We start from the raw sequence: 19,432 nt of genomic DNA on the forward strand, positions 1-19,432 counted from the left end.
ATGAACATAGACAAGGACAAGAACGACAATCCGAAACTCTCGGTCGAGAAAAGAAGTATGAACAAAATACAATCGAGTAAACCACCCCTGTGAACACCAGAAACGGAAATGTCAAAATGACAAAGAGTAAATTGACCACATGGGTCAATCAAACAGAAAATGAAGGATGCAGAAAAAAGGTCACCATTGGTCCACTGCGAACAGGAGAGACCAGCTTCTTGTTTTGCTTTGGGATAGACCATTGCACCCTGTACGGTGTCTGTGTCTCAACCCGAGCAGGTACCGTTACCCCTGCAAGGTTGAAAGAAACTGACCGGGACACGGATCGATCCTGTCATGCGGTATGAAAGAAAAACAAAAGACTCCTGACCCAAGGTCACCAACCACAAAAAACGCCCCTCCGGATACATACACATCCCTCCACATGATCGACGAGAAAATAAATGAAGAAATCCAAAAAAAAAAGAAAATCCCAAACAAAACCCGGTATTTCGCCCCTTCCTCTTGACATGATTCATGACATTGGTCATACTCCGTCTTGTCCACATAAAATTGGTGTCCAGCCACCGGGACTGCGACACCCACGCATCTACTGCGCGATCATTTCACGTCGATTTGGAAAGCCTTCCACTTTCCACCCATGACGCGGCAGCGCGGGCATCCCCTGGCCGAGGGATAGCTCGTAGGGCCCGAGGTTGGAGCACTGCTCAATGAGCCATTGCCAGGACTGCGAAACAAGGCCGGTGGGCTGGACATAAACAAGCTCACGCAGTCTCGGCACACTCCACAGATGCATTCCGTACACGCATATGATTCGTTCAGAGGCGATGGCCGTCTGCAATTGGCACAGTAAATTTGAACTTCCTGATTGCGAAATGATCCGGGCGTGGGATTGGAAAAGCGATGGGGCGGGCGTTGCTGTGAAAGCGGAGGGATCGCGTTATAGACAGGACTGGAATCGGAGTTGATGGATCGCGCAATACTGCTTGTTGACGGAAGATTCTTGCCCGAAGCCGTTGACATGGAATCGAGGGAGGACTCGATGGAGGGGAAAGGCTCCAGGTCACTGTCACGGTTGCGGTGACCTTCAAAGGGCGGGGCGTAAGCGACTTGTGCAACGGGGACGCTGTATATGAGTGCGGCGGAAACTGTCGATGTGATGATAATGGCGGGAGTCCCGGTCCAGACTGGAACCCCGGCGGCAACGAAGACCGATTTTTCAGGTTTGTCGGCGCGGACGTCACATGGTTCAGCAAGGGAGCGATCGTCGGTGACTGACCGGCCTGGAGATCCAAGTCCATCCTATCAACCATCCGTGGATCTCTTTCCTTGATGTCGCTGAGACTGACCTCGGAATATCTTTCGTCGTCTGCTTCGGTGGCGGACGTTGCCGCTTCAATGAGGTCCTCCCACCGCTTGCCCTGTGCCCAGGCGGCTGTTTGGGGCTCCGCCGAGAGGGCCTTGCGTTCCCCAAGGCTGGGTCTCCGTGCGAACTCTTTGGACCGGACGCGTTCGTGCTTGGGTTTGCGAGCCGACTGGGAGATGGATGATTTGCGCGGACGGTTGAGCTTGTCGCGTCGCTGGATGGGAGGAAGGGTGGACGAGCGAGCTGGCGGAGAGTGGTTTAAGATCGAGGGGAGTAATTCTCGGGTTCGCGGTGAGGTGAAAGGAGGCAGCGATTCCTGCTTGAAGTGATCGCGTAGCGAGGGCAGTTCAATGGTAGACCGCATGCGACCCGTGTGAATGTCGGTGTCGGAGTGAGCGTCCTATCACCCCCGAGTTTAGTACGAGAGTTCGACATTTGATCCACACGTGGTGATACGATGGCCCGTGGCATCTCCAAAGCAAGACTCATCGAGGGCGCAATCAACGTACCATGTCAGTATCCCAGTCGGAGGCCAGGCGATGATGGTGCAACTGCGCAAGCGCAACAGCCGCGGTCGCAGCAGCGGGGTGGGGTTCATCGAGAGCTCGAGGGGTAGCCGGGGAACTGGGATCAGCAACGTAGATGTCTCGGTCCGCAATTTCTGCAGGTAGCCGTCAGCAGTGTACCTTTGATAAAAAGGTGGAACTGCCATTGAGACGAGAACCAGAGCGATAAGCACCGAGCACTCCTGTGCGCCAACTTACCATGGCCATGCGGACGTCGAGGGCGAGCTGGTTCGGGTGGAGACAGATGAGCTCGCTGATCGGGCGGGTGGTGACCATGAGCAAGAAGCTTTCCTCGGTAGCCGGGAGCTTCGGGATGTAGTGGTTGGGATGCGCACGGCGAATGTGCTCCTGCATGGAGCGATAACGTTTCTCCTGTAGCTCTCAATCAGTTTCTCTTATTCCATTTTGTGCTGAATTCCAATTTCCACGGCTCAGTTTGGCCCCATCTTGATCTTCACGGGTCGCTGGTTTGACATTTATCGCTTAATTTCCACACCCCCATGGCGACCCGTCCCATCCACGATAAGGCGCGGGGAGGACGCTGTCAAAAGGGAAAAAAAGTGAACGAGAACAGAAGAGCTCGTCCAAGACCGAAAAAAAGGGGAAAGAACTCAATCCTTTCAAGAGAACTTACCCCTGTACATCGTTTGCGACAGCTGGACCCGTCGTTGTTTTTCAAGGGACAGATCACTTCATTATTGGCATCGGTGACCGAGAATGAGCTCGTCAACGAGCTTCGAGGAGGCATCGTGCATGGGAGTTTTGATCGATTTTTGTGGTTTCGGGGAAGAGTTTCCAATTGTCTGACGTCTGCTCGTTGTCTCAGGTCGCACGGTTCTATCCCTGGTTTGTTGGATTGTCTCAAAGTAAAGTCGAGAGAAGTCGTGGTCGTGGTCGAGGTCGTGGTCGAGGAGGAGTGATTGGCGCAAGCATCTATAGGTGAGTGCGAAAGACTCGGACACCAAATGTATATATGTACGTCGCAGAAGGGGAGCCAAGACACCCAATCGACAATCCTCTCAGGATTGCAGGAAATGCCACACAAAGGACGCTTGATCTGGTGGGGGAGAAAGGAAAAGCAAAGAGGAAAGAAGTTGAACAAGAACGCGGCTCATCGAGTGGCACAGACTCAGAAAACGTAAAGATGGAGGGGGGGGGGGGCAAGTGGAATTTCTCCAGCATAAGCTTGCCTCGTAAGTTCAAGTACATTGATACAATACAGAAAAGAAAAAGGTCAAAGTCAAAAGAGGTAAGCTCCGGCTGGAAAAAGCTGACTGACAAGCTGTGTCTGGTGTAAATGAGTTGTATTCGGGGTCTTGTATGTACCGTATGAGATAATCAGCGAAATGTACTTACGCATCTGAATTCGTACCAAAAAGCCGGGACTTGCCCGTGGAGGAGCATCGATCAGGATTAGGCTAGTGTGACCCATGCCCACGAGGGAGCTCCTCCGTCTCTGTTATTGTGATTGCACTGGTGGGAAGAGATGAGCAGGCGGCACCATGGGATGTGAAAAAAAAAAAAAAAAACTCGAGTTGAAAAGAAATCGTCGTACCTACTCGTCAGTAACCCGAAGCACGAGGAACCAGCAGTGCCCGTCGTGCTCACTGCCTGGTCCGTTCCAAATGGGTGAGGCATCGGCGACGATTCCCTTGGTCGATTGGTCATGACAGTATGAAACCGTAATTACATGGCAAATTTGCTTGCCAGTTGCGATAACTTGCGACAAGTTTGCCTGGCACGGACAGGACTCGGATTTTGGTTTTGCCTCTTTTTTCTTTTTTCTTTTTCTTTTTTTTCTTTCACCTCATTTTTGGTCCAGTTCGCGTTCGAGCGCAATCTTGGGCGGGATTCCTCGCACCGGTGTCGTCGACGTATGTCGCAGTAGTGGTGTCCCTACGTAAGCGATCTTGGGTGTGTTACATTTGATCCAACTCCCCTTCCGGATGGTCAGGTCGGTTCAGCTCGAGTCGCTGTCTCTTGCTCTTGTTCTGACGGAGCACTGCCCGCATGCATGATGCATGTACATCCAGAGCTGCGTGAAGAGCAGAAAGGTAGTCTTAACCTGCCTTTGCTCACCTTGGGACCTGCTCATCAGTCCATCCAGCCTTAATTTCCAGTACATGTTATAGTCTTCCGCCCCAATCGCCGCTGAAGATCGTTGCGTATGGTCATTTGTTACCACCACGACATCGGAAAGGCCGGTGGAACGCCGGCCCCAGGGAGGTGTGAGATTACTTCCCATTTGCCTCAGTGGATGGTCCCTAAATTTTTTTCTTCTCTCAAATTCCTAATCGGTTCGCGTGCACATGGAACCCACTTGGAGGTTGGGAGCTGCAAGGGCACGATACATCTTGATCGAAGTCATGGTCCTTATTGTAGTATCGCTTCATCGTCTCTCCCCGTACTCGCTCACTCTCGATAAGGTCATGGAGATGGGGGATAACGAGATCTCGATAGCGATAGGCGCTATCAGCGGGTCCCTCCAGAGCTCCCCCTCCCAGAGCTCCTCCCGCTCTCAAGAATTCCAGAAGCTCTGGAGCCCGGAGCGAAGGGTAAGCTCTCACGCACAGTGGCAACCCGTCCCTGCACAGCAGCGCCACGTTACGGAGTAATTTTTCTTGTTACGTGATCTGTCTTGTATTACCTGTGTATTTCTCTTACCCGAGCCACCGGACTTGAACACCGGAACATCTGACGATACCGTATGGGACCTTCAGTACAAGAGGTGGACTCATGACGAACCTCCCTCGGACCAGCATCAAGACTGACACGGCGGATGGATGCGGGACATGGCTGCACAAACACTACGAGCTACACATTTTGCACTTGCTCACTGGGAATATAGTTGCAAATCTGGGTCACTGCTTGGAAAGGATCTACATACTGACGGGACCTACAGCAGGTCTCTGACGCCAAATCTCTGTCAACGCACATGGCATCGCGCCTACCGGACCACACGATCGCCCGTCGGCACCCCTGGTCTACATGTACTTGAACTCGCCTGAATCCAGTGGGTTCATACTCTTCGTACTGTACATGGTGTACTTCTGGCAGCCGTGTGATACATGTACCGAGGCAGACTCGGGCAGCACCGACGACCGGCTGAAGGGAATTTTGACACACTTCCACGGGACCCCCTCCCCCGGCAATTGTCCCAACGCCCCAAATCATAATGAGCTGGACAGCATGCACCAGCAGCATCCTCCAGGATGAATGTCTTGACTCCCCAGTCGGCGAGGGGAAATGAAAAAACAACCTTCACAACAGAAGCCACTGACCGAATCAACGACCCATGATCATCCTCAGCTCTCATCCTTTCAGAGCCACCGCTCGTCATCGTTCCCGACCTCGCCCGTCCCAGCTCCAACTCTAAATTTTCCCCCGGGATCCTTCAACTGGTGTCGATACACTTTCTTGGCTCTGACACTGGATATTACATAATACATACAGGGTATTGTATGCTTATGTGAAAATTACGGAGAGAAAGAATCCGGTCCTGTATTGATCCTCCGACTTGTCAACTGGCTCACGCTGCATCGAACAGGTGGAAAGCCAAACCCCCCCCCCCCCCCACCGGCCATGGGGCACATGCCGATGGAGAAGCAGCACAATCAAAAGTATCATGATTGGTCAGAGGAGCTCGACGGTGGGGGTCCAGCTTTTCCGTCGGGCGCTGCAATCATTGGACGAGCAAGCTTTTCAGCAAGGGCGCCATGCCGGATAGGGATGGCTCTGCAGGAGAGACGGGGCGACTTTTTGCAGCTGGAGGAAAGGCAAAGCAGCAGACACGATCGTTTCAAGGTACGGGAGTGTACAAGTCTATGTACATGATTGTACTTGCATTATATTGAGTGATCGATCAGGGAAAAGGGCAGATAAGACAAGCACTGTTGACCTTGCTATCCTGATAGCCCTGATCCATCAGCTCTGATGTGCGACCGAGAAAATCTATTGCGATTCAATTCCAGGCGTGTTCACGACCTTTGTATGTATAGTTATGCACAGCATAGCATTGATCGGTAGCTCAGACGGGAAGATGGGACGAGACGAGATGAGATGACAGTAACCACTGAACCGTTGAAAGTATGGCAGTCCTGCGCTTTCAGAGCCCCCATATCAAGGAAACGAGATATGTCGCTTCCGACACTTAAGATCATGGCTGCCCTACTATTGTTGCTCGTGCTGTGTTTTCTTCACAATTCAAAAGTCCAATCACTTCTATCGTGGCTAGAAAACCCGTCCGGTGGGGGCATGATCCCGAAACGGCGGACTTAGCGTCGACCTGTCACGGGTTCGTAGTGCGGAATTGCGGATTGAGGGTATTGTAATCTATGCATTTGGCATTTTTTTTATACAATACAACGGAGCTGGATGTTGGAACCGAGTTAGCATAATACACTGGTATGTAATTATTCTCAAGACGTTGCTGTGTCCAAGAGCTTGTCCCTTGGTACCGAAGAGCTACTCCAACGAACGAACGAATGCCGTGGCAAGCTCGGATGAGAGATGGAAAAGGCAAATTTCCAAGCGAGGACCAAAAATGCACCGTGCAAATTGGACTGGCTTGAGAATGGAAAGTAGTATATATATATATGTATGTATGTATATGCTGTATTTGATATATTCACTGCGAATCATGCTGGGCTTGAGATTGCAATCAAGTGCAGCTGATCTCAGCGGAGCACCTCAGCAGACTCAACATGTGACTTTCTTTCTCTTGAACATGGCCATTGCTTTATCTTCATCTGCGGTAACGGCGAGTCATTTGATCTGACCCGAAATTTGGGCAGTTTGAAGACCATCAAAAAGAAAAGCGAGCCCCCCCCCCCCTTTTTTTTTCAGCCACTTCAAGCTTTCGTGGGTGATTGTGAAAGTCGTCTCGCCTACGGACGTACAGAATTTGAGAGGGTGTTTTTTTGAGCCGATCTGATTCTGCGCTGTTACTCTGGGACCGAAACATGTCCAGAGCGAAGCTGCCACGCAATAAGGTATGAAAAGCTGAGCCTTTCTCAGCCAGGAGGTCGACAGTGGTAGACTAGTGTCTGGGTGATTTTCCTATCGGGTGACATTCAAAATTTTGATTTCGATTTGACCGCAAAGAGTATTCTCAAACGTCCAATGCACTTAGCAAGCAGCACCCCAATCTCACTATCTTGAGAAAGAAACATTGTGGGAATGCCCTGCACACGTGTTCAGCTACCTCCTTGCTGCTTTTGCACAGTCCAAGTTTCAAACAAACATGCAGCAATTTGATCACAAGGGCCGAGTTTCGGGCGCCAGGTGATCTCTCGCCACTGCCGAGGGGACTTTATGCTGCATGGCGTCGAGGGATGCTGCGACATGCCATGAATGTGAGACGACCACACCAAATTACTCTGATCTCCTGTTTATCGAGTGTTGAAATACTCAGTTTCGTGGGATATGCAAGTTTTTTGAAGGTTCTTGTTATTTTTGAATCGCCATAATGTCGTCCTGGAGATCGAGAAGACCATATAGTCATTCGCTCTCGGTTTCTCTACAAATTTGCTTCTGCCGGAGTGGCGGTGTCATGAAGTCAGCCACCTATTACCCATCTTCAAGGCTTTATGCCATGGGAGTTTCGCCAGCGAAGAAGAACACAACTGCTTCTGCAGCGGCCTTGGAGTCATCCTCGTCCTCTCGCCCTGGCGCCCGTGCCACGTTGATCTGCTCGGCATATTGAGCAACCTGCTCGGCAGGCCAGTCCAAACGTCGACCGAATTCCACCGCATATTCGCCATTCACAAAGGTGTCGAATTCAAAGTGTCCCTGATACGTCAAGATTCGACCCGGGTAGTACAGCCCTTGAATCGCACAGTCTGCACTGCTGCCAATATTCATCCATGGTGCCGGTAAGCTCGCCGCTTGCTGATCTGCAGATGCAGCGGCAAGTTGAGCTTGAGGCGTGAGAAGCACCTGGTCCATGTGCAAAAGCTGAATGCGAAAGGGGCCCTTGGCTGCGACCCGCGCCAAAGGAGGGAAGTTCTTCGCGAACCCAGACTCGAGTTTGATGGGCTGGATTCCCGTCTCAAATCCAGTCGACGCAGACTGCGCGCTAAACGTGTTGCTGACGGGGACATCGCGCGTGGCTGTAGACAGTAGAGCTTGGGCAATGATTTCATGCCCGAAACAGGAACCGAAGATCTTCACCAGAGGATATTGCGTGAAGACAGTCTGGATAAATGATTGGAGCTCATGGATCCAGGTAGGCGGATCATAGGCGGAAAAAGTTGAGCCGCTGATCAAAATAGCATCGATAGGGCAAAAAGGCCCGTTTGATGGCTCTGTAGAGGAACGTACTTCGGTACGAAGACACTCGAGGGGTGGCAGCGATCTTCCAACAGCGTCGTATCCCGAAACGTGCAGCTGAATCGGACCATATCGTAAAGGAAGTGTGACATCCTTGTTCATTCGCTCGGCAGCCGCTTGGAGAAGAACTCGAAATTGAGAGCTAAATAGACCCCTTTGCACGTACACGGAGTGACATGGAACATCGGCGTCGAGGCATGCGACATGGATCCGATTGTGGGCCATTTTATGTTCGGTGGTGCGGAGTTGATGTGGGATCTCTCGGATTCCAATGTCCAGACTTGGGGATGATGGGCCTTTCACTACACTATAAGGATGATTTCAGGGAGTGTGAAAGCAAGTAGCACATCTCCACGAACGAAAGACGCCGTCGAGGGATTGATATTGAGATACATGACGTATTGAAAGTATTCTGTCAGAACCGGTTTTTTGACTCCCACATACTTCTCCCACATACTTCCCCCCTCCCTTTACTCGTAGAACTTCTTTCTATCAATATACTGACCCAAATAAGGTCTTTCGGCACCGAAATTAGTGCAAATCTGGAAAGGCCGCAGGCTGAGCCATCCTCACTGACAAGTGATTGGACCTTACCAAAGTAGATCCCCTTTCAGTACTTTCTATAATCTAGATTAGAGGCCAGTTAGACCTAGTCATTGGAGAATATAATAACTCTTGTTCGGGTAATTGAAAATACTACTAATTTCTACATCGAAGCCCTCTACGAGAATCTTATCCCTTCCTATGAAATAGGATTCAACTTCTATAAGGATAACGGGCTAATTTATCGATCTACGCCATTCAGAGAGTACTTTGAAAGGTCTAGGATTGATGTATTTAAATAGCCTCCTTACTTGCCGGATTGGAAGCCCAATTCAAAGGTTTGGCGGTGTAGTAGCTCAGCTTGATAGCTACCTGTCCAGACATGATGATGTTATGTAATCGCGGATCACAGATCATCTAAATATTTCTGGATGTGGACTGTGTCTTACTTTTGCCATCTTTCATTCTATGGCTTTTGGATCCCATGACTCGGTTGATCAGGGTAGAGGTAGGTATTAGAGACAATATCGGATCCGAATACCCGATACGGCCCAATTTGAGTCTGCTCGTGGGGCTCCATCTTGTCCCGAAAAGGCATTCGAATCCTTGTCTGCCGAGGCTGGCTCTGAACAGTAAAGTCTTGTCAATCTGACATGGAAATTCGCATTCAAGCTGTAATTTAACAGTGCAAATGGTATACTCTCGCTCAACAAGCTGCAACTTACGGCTAGCGATCTGCTTGCTATATTTTCAAGCACCGCAGGAGTTGGAAGTTGGGTCAACCCCAACTAACTTGAAATAAGATTTGTGAGGAACAAACTGTAAATTAAAGGTTGAATGAAAGCCTTCTCCCAAATAACGTCTGAAAAAATATCAAAGTAAATAGTAGGTACTCGATGGACCACGGGGTCCGGGGCGGATATTGTTAAAATAGCAGAGGTGCTTTTTTGTTTTGTGCCAATGAATCACGAAATCTTATGTTCAACATAGTCTAGCTTTCCTCCAGTAAGAATTTGAGGCAGATATTAGCCTTCACGCTAGTGAGGACATTCAAACCAGACCGGCGGACTCTTACGAATATTTTGCAGAAGAGGGATAAGAATCAATAAGGTAAAAACGGCAGAAAAAAATCCTCGTTGGTATCCCCAAACTAACCGCGAGGTGCATCTATGTGATGAGCTGGATGGCCTTCGAACCCGAGATGCGGAGGAAAATAGTTAAACAATACTAATGTACAGCTCTGCCCAAATTTGAACGTGGACATGATTCTTCGGACTTGGGTGAGCCTAAAAAAATTCCAGACTGATCATATCACCATCACTCGGGCCACCGAGGCGACGTCGCATTCATCAACATCACAATACAGATGACATATATTGATAATTCGATCTTTCATTGTGGCAGAGAAGATGTAGATTTTGAATCCATGCCTCAGGGATGTATATGAGCCATCAATAGAACGTCCTTTCCTGCATTTCCACCGTTGTTGGCGATGCTCGAGATGGCCAATTCATCGTCCTCGACATACTAACACCCCCACTGGCTCAAGCACCCGAGAATCTCTGATTTCAACCCAAACTCTGAGAGACAGACCAGGCACTCAGCTCCCAGTCCGATCCATTTGATCAGCATTCAAACAGATGTGACGAGCGCAGGTCTCACCATTCTTGGCATCTTACTAAAGCACAGAGTCGTAATTCCCCCGCGCCAGCAAGCCATCGCAACATCAGACCCCGCCGATGGCGCCATCCCCCCACTGGAGTTTGCTCATGGCTCCTGCAATGCACTGCGCCCATCTCGCTGGTGTAATCGTTATTCAGGAAATTAATAGAACCCTGCATGATATGCTATTGACTCCATTGGACTGCCGAGACCACGATGCTCGGCCATTACGAAACTCACTTGGTGCACGGAGAGATGATCGTCTAGGGTCCATTCTAGGATCTACTGGTCCTCGAGGGAACTTCTCCAAGCAGCTCTCGCACGCCATCGGCATGGCTTATTCGTTCAACTTCCAAATCTGGGGGATGAGAGACATACCAGAGAATTTATTGGTTATTCTGGAATTAGACTGCCCTAGTAAGAAATTACATATACTTCGACGTAGGTTCTGTTCTTGGGACCAGCCCTCGTGTCACCCTCTCGCTTTTTCCACCTGTGTCGTGACTTATAATCGCCCGACTGAGACACATTGACTGAAAGTCGAACCTAAGTCTGTCATCAGCCGTCGTCTTCTTTAAATAAAGCTTCTCGCCTGTCTTTCATTCCGTGGATTCAAAACGAAGAGTTTCACTCTATCATGGCTCCGGCTCTCACAGGCTCACTGCCCTTAGCACCGCATCATCTCGCCTCATCCGCGCCACAAGACATCTTTCCCGATGGACTGAAGACGACTGGTCAGCACCCTCCACTATACGAACATATCGTCCCATTCGATCAGTTTCCTCGCCAAATCACCGGTCCCACGGTCTGGAAAGCGGAAGAGTATCGCGACCATCCTGAGAAATGGACTCACACTTTCACGGAAGATCAAGTGGAAGAGTTGAGCGCGGCAGCTGATGCCTTTCTTACGTCCAAGACTCCTCTCACGGGGATCAGCAAGGTAAGACTATTTGTGTGAAGTCACAATAAAATCAGATGGATCCTCGAGCGAGATCCCCATAATATCGCTGCGCATTCCAGATGATAACTCCTTTTGTATAGTCCAATTTCATCCTTCCCCAACTGTCCCAATACCTGGCCACGCTCCGCAAGGATATCATTGATGGAAAAGGGTTCATCTTATTCAAAGGATTCCCGGTTAAGAAATGGGGGAACCACAAATCAGCGGTGGCATATATGGGTCTGGGCACCTATCTGGGTTACTTTGTAAGCCAAAATAGCCGTGGCCACGTCCTCGGTCACGTCAAAGATCTGGGCGAGGATTCAACCCAGATTGACAAAGTGCGCATTTATCGCACGAATGCTCGGTACGTGGCGAGATCAAGGCGTAAAAGCCCCCCCCCCTAATTCAACCAAGTCTTCCAGACTATCCAGAGGAGAAGAAGAACAAAATTCACGTCCTGACACACAATCGTACCTCGCCTTGAATTCCACAGCCAATACTTCCACGCGGACGACTCCGACATCGTCGGCCTCCTCTGTATCGCCAAAGCTCTCGAGGGCGGCGAATCCGACATCGTCTCCTCCCACCACGTCTACAACACACTTGCCATTGAGCGGCCCGACGTCCTCAAGACACTCACCCAGCCAATCTGGTACTTTGATCGTAAAGGCGAAACCAGCAAGGGCCAAGAAGAGTATATTCGCACAAGTGTGATCTACCTCGAGCGCGGCGCCAATGGTCGAGTCTACACGAAATGGGATCCGTATTACGTCCGCTCGTTGACGCGCTTCTCGGATGCGGGAATTATTCCCGCTTTATCGGACGCGCAGCAGGAAGCTTTGAAGGTTTTGGAGGAGACGTGCACCCGTCTGTCTTTGCATATGGTTCTTGATGTGGGAGATATTCAGTTCTTGGCTAATTCACATATTCTCCATGCGCGGACTGCGTACACGGATCATGCGCCGCCGGCGCCGCGACGTCATTTGATGAGGCTGTGGTTGGCAACGCCGGAGAGTGAGGGCGGTTGGAAGTTGCCGTTTTGGGATAGTAATGAGAAGAAGAGAGGGGGCATTCAAGTGGATGACCAGGCACCTGTTGCTCCGTTGGATGCGGAGTAAGCTTTGCAAGGAGGCTTTGTGAAGCTGCGGCACGATACCTTGATGCGTCTTTGGCTACACTGCAGATGATCAAACGCACAATCAACCAGATTCGTGGTATATTGTATTGATAAAGGATTAAAGAAAATATTCAAAAGACGTATGTGGCCCAGTGGAAACATCTGGTGGGATCAACAAGTGGGAAAAAGTAAAGAAAGGTGAAGGAAAGCGCTATATACAAGAACCAGAAGGACTCGCAGAGTCGATTAGAAGAACCTGTAGAAACCGCTATTAGTACACAGGGTAATGATAGGTGAGAACAATGTGGTAGTGACCACGTACCAAGCAGCGAGAGCGATGATAAGATACATCATCATTAGGAGGACACCCTCAAGCCAGTGAGATTTTCCATCCCCGATAAGATAGTTGACCTACCGGAAGAATATTTAATTAGCGTGACTCAAGCAGTAGAATCGTTCATCAAGGAGATCTTACCAAAAGGACCGAGACAAAGAGCAGAATGATTTCAAAGGTGTCAAAGTTGAGGGTCTGTCAATCCAGATGTTAGCTTCTTATACCGCACGACGCAGGAGTGGTCCACGGAGGCTCGAGTCTCAGCCCGGTCACATACCATGTCGTCAATCCCCATGATCCAACCCAGAACAACAATAAATGGCAATACCAACAATGCAATCTGCATACTGGAGCCAACCGCAACGCCGATTGCCAAGTCCATCTTGTCCTTGCAAGCAACAGTCACGGCAGTCGCGTGCTCCGCCGCATTGCCAACGATGGGTAAGAGGATCAAACCGACAAAAGTTTCACTGATGTTCCCGGTCGCAGTCAACGGTTCAATCGAGTCGACCATGAACTCGGCACAAACTGCAACAAGTGCAGTGGAGATGCCAAGGGTCAGAATAGCAACCCAGAGAGACAATTGCGGCTCCTCAGGCTCATCGTCATTATCGGTCATTTTGACATCTTGGGCGGGTCCTGCACCCATGCGAGCGGTCATCTTGCCAATCTGCGCGAGGCCACGACTGGCGTCGCCGCTCTTCTTGTTGCGCTTCTCGACCTTTTTGGAGGGTGCGTTGTACATGTCGATGTGAGACTTGAGCTGGAAGAAGAGATAGCAGCCATATGTAACGAGAAGAAGGACAGCAGTGCCTGTTGATTTAGATGTCAGTATGAGTTACCGAATCGGGAGGGAAACTACGAATCAATGAGGGTCAATCTTACCGCGTGAGACAGCAGCTGTGTTACCCTTGTTGCTTTCTGACCATTGGTGGAAAGCAGTGGGGATGATCAGACTGGCCACAGCCAGTGCCAACAGACTTGCCGCGGTTTGAGCGACGACCACGTTGAAATGCTGCTCGATGCGATTGATGCCGCCGAAGAAGAAGCACATGCCCATGACCAGCAACAAATTCGACAGCATACTTCCGATCAAAGAAGTCTGTACAATAAGCACCTTGCGCTTCTGCAAGGCAATGATGGCCACGATCAACTCGACGGCGTTACCAAAGGAGGCGTTCAACAAGCCGCCAATCGTCTCACCGGTACGCATGGCGATCTCTTCCGTGGCATAACTTAACATCGCGGCCAAGGGGATAATAGCGATGAAGTTGACCACGAAAACGACGATTGGGTTCACACCCGCAGCGAACAACGCGATACCCGCTGGGGCCGCAAGAATCAGAATGTTGATCCACGAATTGAAAATTGTCGCGCGAATCTGGCTTGCAAAGGTGAACTTGGGCCCGCTGGCTGGTTTCTCGTCATCCGGTTCGGCAGAAGCTGCCTCTTCGTCCTGTTTTTGACGGCGGAACTTGCCAAACAGCCCCTTTCGCTGGCGTGTCTGACCTCCCATGGCATCTACAGGTTCATTTCCGTCCTTCGTATGATCAATCTCGGATTCACCGTCCAGGGCGCGTGTGTGTGACAACTTGGCGGCATCGTTGATCGGTTCATCACTCCGGTTGGATGGGGCGGGCTCGTAGCCCTCCGTTGTTTCGATGGGGAACGTGCCTGCGTAAGCTGGGCCTTCGATGTCACCGTTGAACTCAGCACGGCGGCGTTTGTCTTGTGAAAGGTTCACGTCGCCCATGCTTCGAGAATGGGTAAGCTGATCCTCGAGTTGAACGGAATTGCTGCGTTGAGGGCGTCGGCGGAACTTTTTGAAGGGGTTGTGAGACGACGGTTCACCGTCTTGGTCGTACCAGGCGAGTTGTCGAGCCTCACGACGATATTTATCTAAAGTGAGAGTGAGCAGTGTTGTCAATTACAGATTAGTTCAACGTCCAGCAGTGTCAATGTCGATGCCGACCGTTGACCCTGCAAGACCAAAGAGAGCCAGGCAGGAGGGCGGTAAACTCACGCATTGTTATCGATACTTAGCAGATAGTCGGTTTCGGCAGTGAAAAAGAGACAGAGTCTGTAAGAGCCGCGAGATCTGTCTATTGAAATAGAATTAGACGGCCGAAAGAGCAAAATGAAAGCCCCCCAGACCAATGTTATTTGAATCCAGGATGCGTAGACAAAGAACAAAGGATTTAAGTGTGCTCATATGAGACTCGAGGAAGCGCGCCGTTGCAAGTGCAAGCCACAGCCCGAAGACGCAGTGAGGCTAAGCTGCGTGGGGCAAATGATTGTATATTGGCCACGTACCTGGTATAGGAGGCTTATGAAATATGTTGCCTATGCTCTGAAGGAACCAGAGGCTGATGGTGATAGAGTGTATAAGTGGCGCAGCAGTGGGAAGCCACAGAGGAGGCAAAGATTGGCCAGAATCAGAAAGTGAAAGGGTGTAAGAGGATAGCAGATCGTTGATGTTGTGTGTGACTGGACTTTTAGTCAAAAAGAACTGGAAGAACTGAACGTGGAACCCCTGGTGAAAGAGACGAAGCAAGGGAGGCGTGCGGCCGAAGATCGAGTTGCGACTTGTCCACAAGTACAAAATCGAGGAGAACAGAGCAATGTAACCGGGGATACTAAATGAGTGGCAACAATTGACAATGTCAGGGCAAAGAGAACATTCCCACCAGGAGAAGGTTGATCTAAACGAGAATGGACGACAGGGCAATGTTGAGGAACGAGTGTGGGGATGTGAACGACAACAATGGGCTCAGGGTGAATGGAATTTTGGCCAACCTTTGGTCCAAGTTTTGGGAACGCTGGCTTTGTCGCTGGAGACCAAACACAGCCACACTCGTAGTGGAACGGAAAGGGGCGATCGCAATGTGTCACAGAGCTTCCTCGGTTTGAGATGGGCTTGGCGTAGAGTGGGCGCTTCGATGGGAAACAATCTCAGGAAGTTGGCGGGACTTTGATTGTCTGTTGCGACCGAGACATACGCGTTTAATTGTGGCCAGGGGAAACGGAAGATGGGCGTTAAGTCGGGATATATTCAGACGTGTCTGTCTTTCCTACCTCGCCGGGTCATTGAGCCCAGTGATGACGACCACGCGGTACCCAGCCAAGTCGGATAGATGCTGGCTTGGACGATGATGAGTTGGCGCGCTGGAACATCTGTGTCTGTACCTTGGGGCCAGGGATGATGCCCGAAACACAGTGCGGTGCGCCAGTCGGACCGCCACCAAACCACCAACTTGGCAAGCCCAGCGGCAGCGGCCCAAGACAACAAGCAGACTTTCAAACCTGAAAAGCATTATGCTTAGCGAGCTTGTGCAGCTTGGCAACATGCTCACCTCCAGCACCCACCGATCGAAGAAGCCCACCCACAGCTCCTCATCAATGGAAATGATCTTCGATCGCACGGTAACGACGTTGTGTTGCGATGACGAAGATGGCGAATCAACAAGGACACCGTGAATCAGCAACTGTTATGGCTATGGCATATTGCACAGCACTTCGGCCCTCGGATTGGATCCACTTGGCGCGGGATGAGGGTGAGAGTGGCTGAGCTTTCTGCGGTCGGACGATTGTATCTCGCACTGGAACATCCGCAAGTGCTCGTCTCAAATTCAAAACAGCAAATCCTCACCGGGTCTGGCCAGTGTCCCAATCATATTTCTCGATTAGAGCTGCTTCTTCGTGGACATCTGTCGCGAGCCATGATGACAAACAGGATAGGCGATCACACTGCGCGAATAGAAAGTATCGATCTGGCGCTCGATCTTGTCCTCGTGTAGATCAGCCCCTCCGATGAATAGATGCTGACGGGTGTCGACGTCAGCGGACGCTCACCCCTCGCTCTCACGGTCGGGCTGGACTTTCAAACAAATCCGGGGCCTGGATGGTGACGAGCTGCGTGGATGAGTGGCTTATTTCTGAATCAAGACATAAAATCATCGCCAATCATAGAGGGGGACACTGTATCCCCGTGAGCTTTGAGGGGCTGCTGGGCGACAAAATCATCATAGTGGTCACAGATAATCGTGCGTCGGTGGCTGCCGCTGGTGTCTTGGGCGTTGAGAAGCTCATTGCCAGCGAGGACAACTACATGCCAACCTGAGTTCTGGCCAACCATGTGGGAGACAAGAGCCCTCGCAGCCTTGATGAGTGTGGCTGTGATCAACGCAAGCTTCAATGACTTGGGAGAGTCCCTTTTGTGGGTGAGAATATCCAGTCGACGAGGAACCGCTTCCTCTGGAGAGAGAGATTGCACCTATCCGGCCCAGAAACATCACCTGACCTTGAGGCCATTCCATTTTCTATTTTCTGCTCACGCAGTATTGGTGTGAGAATCAAGCGAGAAGTCGGTTTTCTGGAGAGCAATGCTCTGCAATGGCAACAGAGAAAGCTCAGTGCTCATGTTGTGCACTGATTGAAACTTGATGCATGGGTGATCAGTCGCATGTTATGGCGTGCAATGAACATAGCTTCCGGCCTGGCCGTGTGGAAGTTTTTCCAACTCTGTCGACGCCAACTCGGGGAACAGGTAGTACTTTATCTTCACTTGCCGAGTCCTCTGTTTCTGTCATTGCCAAGTCAGGGGGTTCGTGGAGTGTATACACTCGGCTTGGGGTTTCCATCTCTTGATCCTCTTGGTGATTGTTGCTGCCTGCAGCGGGGGGGCAGTCTTTGATCTCGGCGCTGTTTCTGGGCCCAATGTTCGCCCTCGTGGTATCCCCCTGTAGGGTTGGCTCACAGCTAATGCCGGCGATGTTCTCCACTTGACACGACATGTCTCGTAGGGCCGTAGGGCTGACGGTCTTTTGTAGAGTGAACACTTGATGGAGTGGGGGCCGCTGTAGGACGGTTGGCTTGCTCGCTATGCATGCGTTGCATCCCAAGGCGCCTCGACTTGCTTTCAACCTCGGTCGTGGGCCAACCGGATTTTCTGGCCATTTCATCACTCTGAGGATTTTCATTGTGTCCTCTCACCGGGCTGGTCATAAAAGACCTCTTGTGGTCATGCATCCACCCATGCACGTATCATGGAGGAATTCAGTGCACTAGCATTGAAACACGTCGCAAGCCGAGTCTCTCCCGTCACTTTCCTCCATTCGAGCTTGGCTTGACCAATCAGCTGCCTAGGCTGGAATCTTTACAACTTTCTTTATAAAATAGTGCGCTACCGGAAACATGACGCAACTCAAGGCCTGATCAGCGAAGCCAAGAGACCATAGGCCCGAGTCCCCCTTGTGTCCTTTTGTCTATACTCATGTTGGAACAAGACATTTAAATTCCATAGTTTGCGTACTCACTCGTCATCTCTTGACAGAACGATGTTGATCTGTGGTTCTTTGATCACTGGAATCCGTTAACAAAAGTCATTTATCCATTTCTCCAAGCTTGAAGCAAAACAGATCCAAGTAATAGGTCTTTGCCGTTCACCAGAGCCTGAGTAGCGCATGCCAGTGATCTGCTGGAGATGAGTACACCATGTTTGAATTCGAGTAGGTCCATGAGACATGTAGGTCCGAGGCAATGCAAAAGAGTCGGTAGCATTGACCTCCAAGGCCAGTCAATGGCACTAACATATCCACGTTCCCCGCCATGGTGATGGAACCAACCTGAGCCTTCCTGGGCACCTTACATACGTAGTTGATCCGGGCGAAATCCCCGCCATGGTCAGAGTTTCGACGGAGTCCAGTATTGATTGATCCTGCTCCAGCTTCGCTAGCTTGGGACTTGAACTTTACTTTTGAACCAGTATATGAATAGGGGTAGGTGCTCGTCGATATCCAGGAATTCACTTATCCATTTCCAATTAACAGGCAACGGAGTGCAGCTTTCAAGTACATTCTTCCCAAACCGACCCAGCTGCATAAATACTACCGCTGACCTCAGGCTCTACTATACCTACTTCTCAAATGGATGATTACTGCTTCCAAGCGAGATTTCTCATTTGTTAAGATATGACTGATAAACACACCACAGCATGCTCCGACTTTTCGGTGGTCGAAGTCGCAAGATTTTGCAGCACTGGGTTACGTTTGACTTGCAAATGAATCTAGATCCCATCCAGACAAAGGTGGACAACTCACCTCGAGGAAATGATTGTCGGAGAACCCGACTTTCGGCAACGATTCCTTCATACCAATGGACAAAAAGTTTGTCCACATCAATTTCGTATTCAAACCCAGTGATATCCGGGCTGAAACCCAAGACTTTGTCCTCATCATTTCGTGAGCTGGTTTGCGCAGGTACGTCCGCTTATAATACAACACATGGATTATGTCAATCAAGCGCATGAGATTCCAGCCTCCCCAGGCAGTTGAATAGCACATTGAGGTTTTTGGCAAGACCAGCCTGATCGTCCAAAGTTGCTTGATTTGACCCAGCAGTAGAGTCTTGAAGTCTCGAGTTCGGGGAGCATCCCAAACTCCCATGTTCTGAGAGTGGCTTCTTCAGCGAGTTCATGTGATCTTCTACGCTCAGAGTTGATCGGATTGGAATTGAGATTTTGAAGCAGAACTGTCTTGTCCTGCAATAGCATCTCTTGCCGAAAAGGCCCAAA

The 19,432-nt window shown here is 50.3% G+C and overlaps 7 protein-coding genes across 7 annotated transcripts; 3 read left to right on the forward strand and 4 right to left on the reverse strand.

Annotated features, from left to right (window-relative positions):
* Positions 1-600: 600 nt before the first annotated feature.
* POX_d05825 (uncharacterized protein) lies at positions 601-2,680 on the reverse strand (the record flags this gene model as incomplete). Its single annotated transcript, XM_050114661.1, has 5 exons — positions 601-1,302; positions 1,350-1,766; positions 1,876-2,027; positions 2,127-2,304; positions 2,567-2,680. The coding sequence occupies 5 exons, from the start codon at positions 2,678-2,680 to the stop codon at positions 601-603; spliced, it is 1,563 nt and encodes a 520-aa protein (XP_049969612.1).
* Positions 2,681-4,241: 1,561 nt separating this feature from the next.
* Positions 4,242-4,547, forward strand: POX_d05826 (uncharacterized protein; the record flags this gene model as incomplete). The annotated part of the gene is made up of 1 exon (XM_050114662.1): positions 4,242-4,547. One exon carries the CDS (start codon positions 4,242-4,244, stop codon positions 4,545-4,547), a length of 306 nt encoding a protein of 101 aa, XP_049969613.1.
* Positions 4,548-7,518: 2,971 nt separating this feature from the next.
* Positions 7,519-8,487, reverse strand: POX_d05827 (uncharacterized protein; the record flags this gene model as incomplete). The annotated part of the gene is made up of 1 exon (XM_050114663.1): positions 7,519-8,487. The coding sequence occupies one exon, from the start codon at positions 8,485-8,487 to the stop codon at positions 7,519-7,521; it is 969 nt and encodes a 322-aa protein (XP_049969614.1).
* A 2,617-nt stretch (positions 8,488-11,104) lies between these two features.
* POX_d05828 (uncharacterized protein) lies at positions 11,105-12,528 on the forward strand (the record flags this gene model as incomplete). The annotated part of the gene is made up of 3 exons (XM_050114664.1): positions 11,105-11,407; positions 11,509-11,774; positions 11,904-12,528. 3 exons carry the CDS (start codon positions 11,105-11,107, stop codon positions 12,526-12,528), a joined length of 1,194 nt encoding a protein of 397 aa, XP_049969615.1.
* Positions 12,529-12,773: 245 nt separating this feature from the next.
* On the reverse strand, positions 12,774-14,888 carry POX_d05829 (Vacuolar calcium ion transporter; the record flags this gene model as incomplete). Its single annotated transcript, XM_050114665.1, has 6 exons — positions 12,774-12,783; positions 12,850-12,938; positions 13,003-13,056; positions 13,139-13,674; positions 13,747-14,760; positions 14,885-14,888. The coding sequence occupies 6 exons, from the start codon at positions 14,886-14,888 to the stop codon at positions 12,774-12,776; spliced, it is 1,707 nt and encodes a 568-aa protein (XP_049969616.1).
* A 633-nt stretch (positions 14,889-15,521) lies between these two features.
* Positions 15,522-15,836, forward strand: POX_d05830 (uncharacterized protein; the record flags this gene model as incomplete). Its single annotated transcript, XM_050114666.1, has 1 exon — positions 15,522-15,836. The coding sequence occupies one exon, from the start codon at positions 15,522-15,524 to the stop codon at positions 15,834-15,836; it is 315 nt and encodes a 104-aa protein (XP_049969617.1).
* Positions 15,837-16,801: 965 nt separating this feature from the next.
* On the reverse strand, positions 16,802-17,281 carry POX_d05831 (uncharacterized protein; the record flags this gene model as incomplete). The annotated part of the gene is made up of 2 exons (XM_050114667.1): positions 16,802-17,072; positions 17,196-17,281. 2 exons carry the CDS (start codon positions 17,279-17,281, stop codon positions 16,802-16,804), a joined length of 357 nt encoding a protein of 118 aa, XP_049969618.1.
* Positions 17,282-19,432: the final 2,151 nt, after the last annotated feature.

The sequence above is a fragment of the Penicillium oxalicum genome, chromosome IV, assembly GCF_001723175.1.
Source record: "Penicillium oxalicum strain HP7-1 chromosome IV, whole genome shotgun sequence".
NCBI classification, from domain to species: Eukaryota; Fungi; Ascomycota; class Eurotiomycetes; order Eurotiales; family Aspergillaceae; genus Penicillium; species Penicillium oxalicum.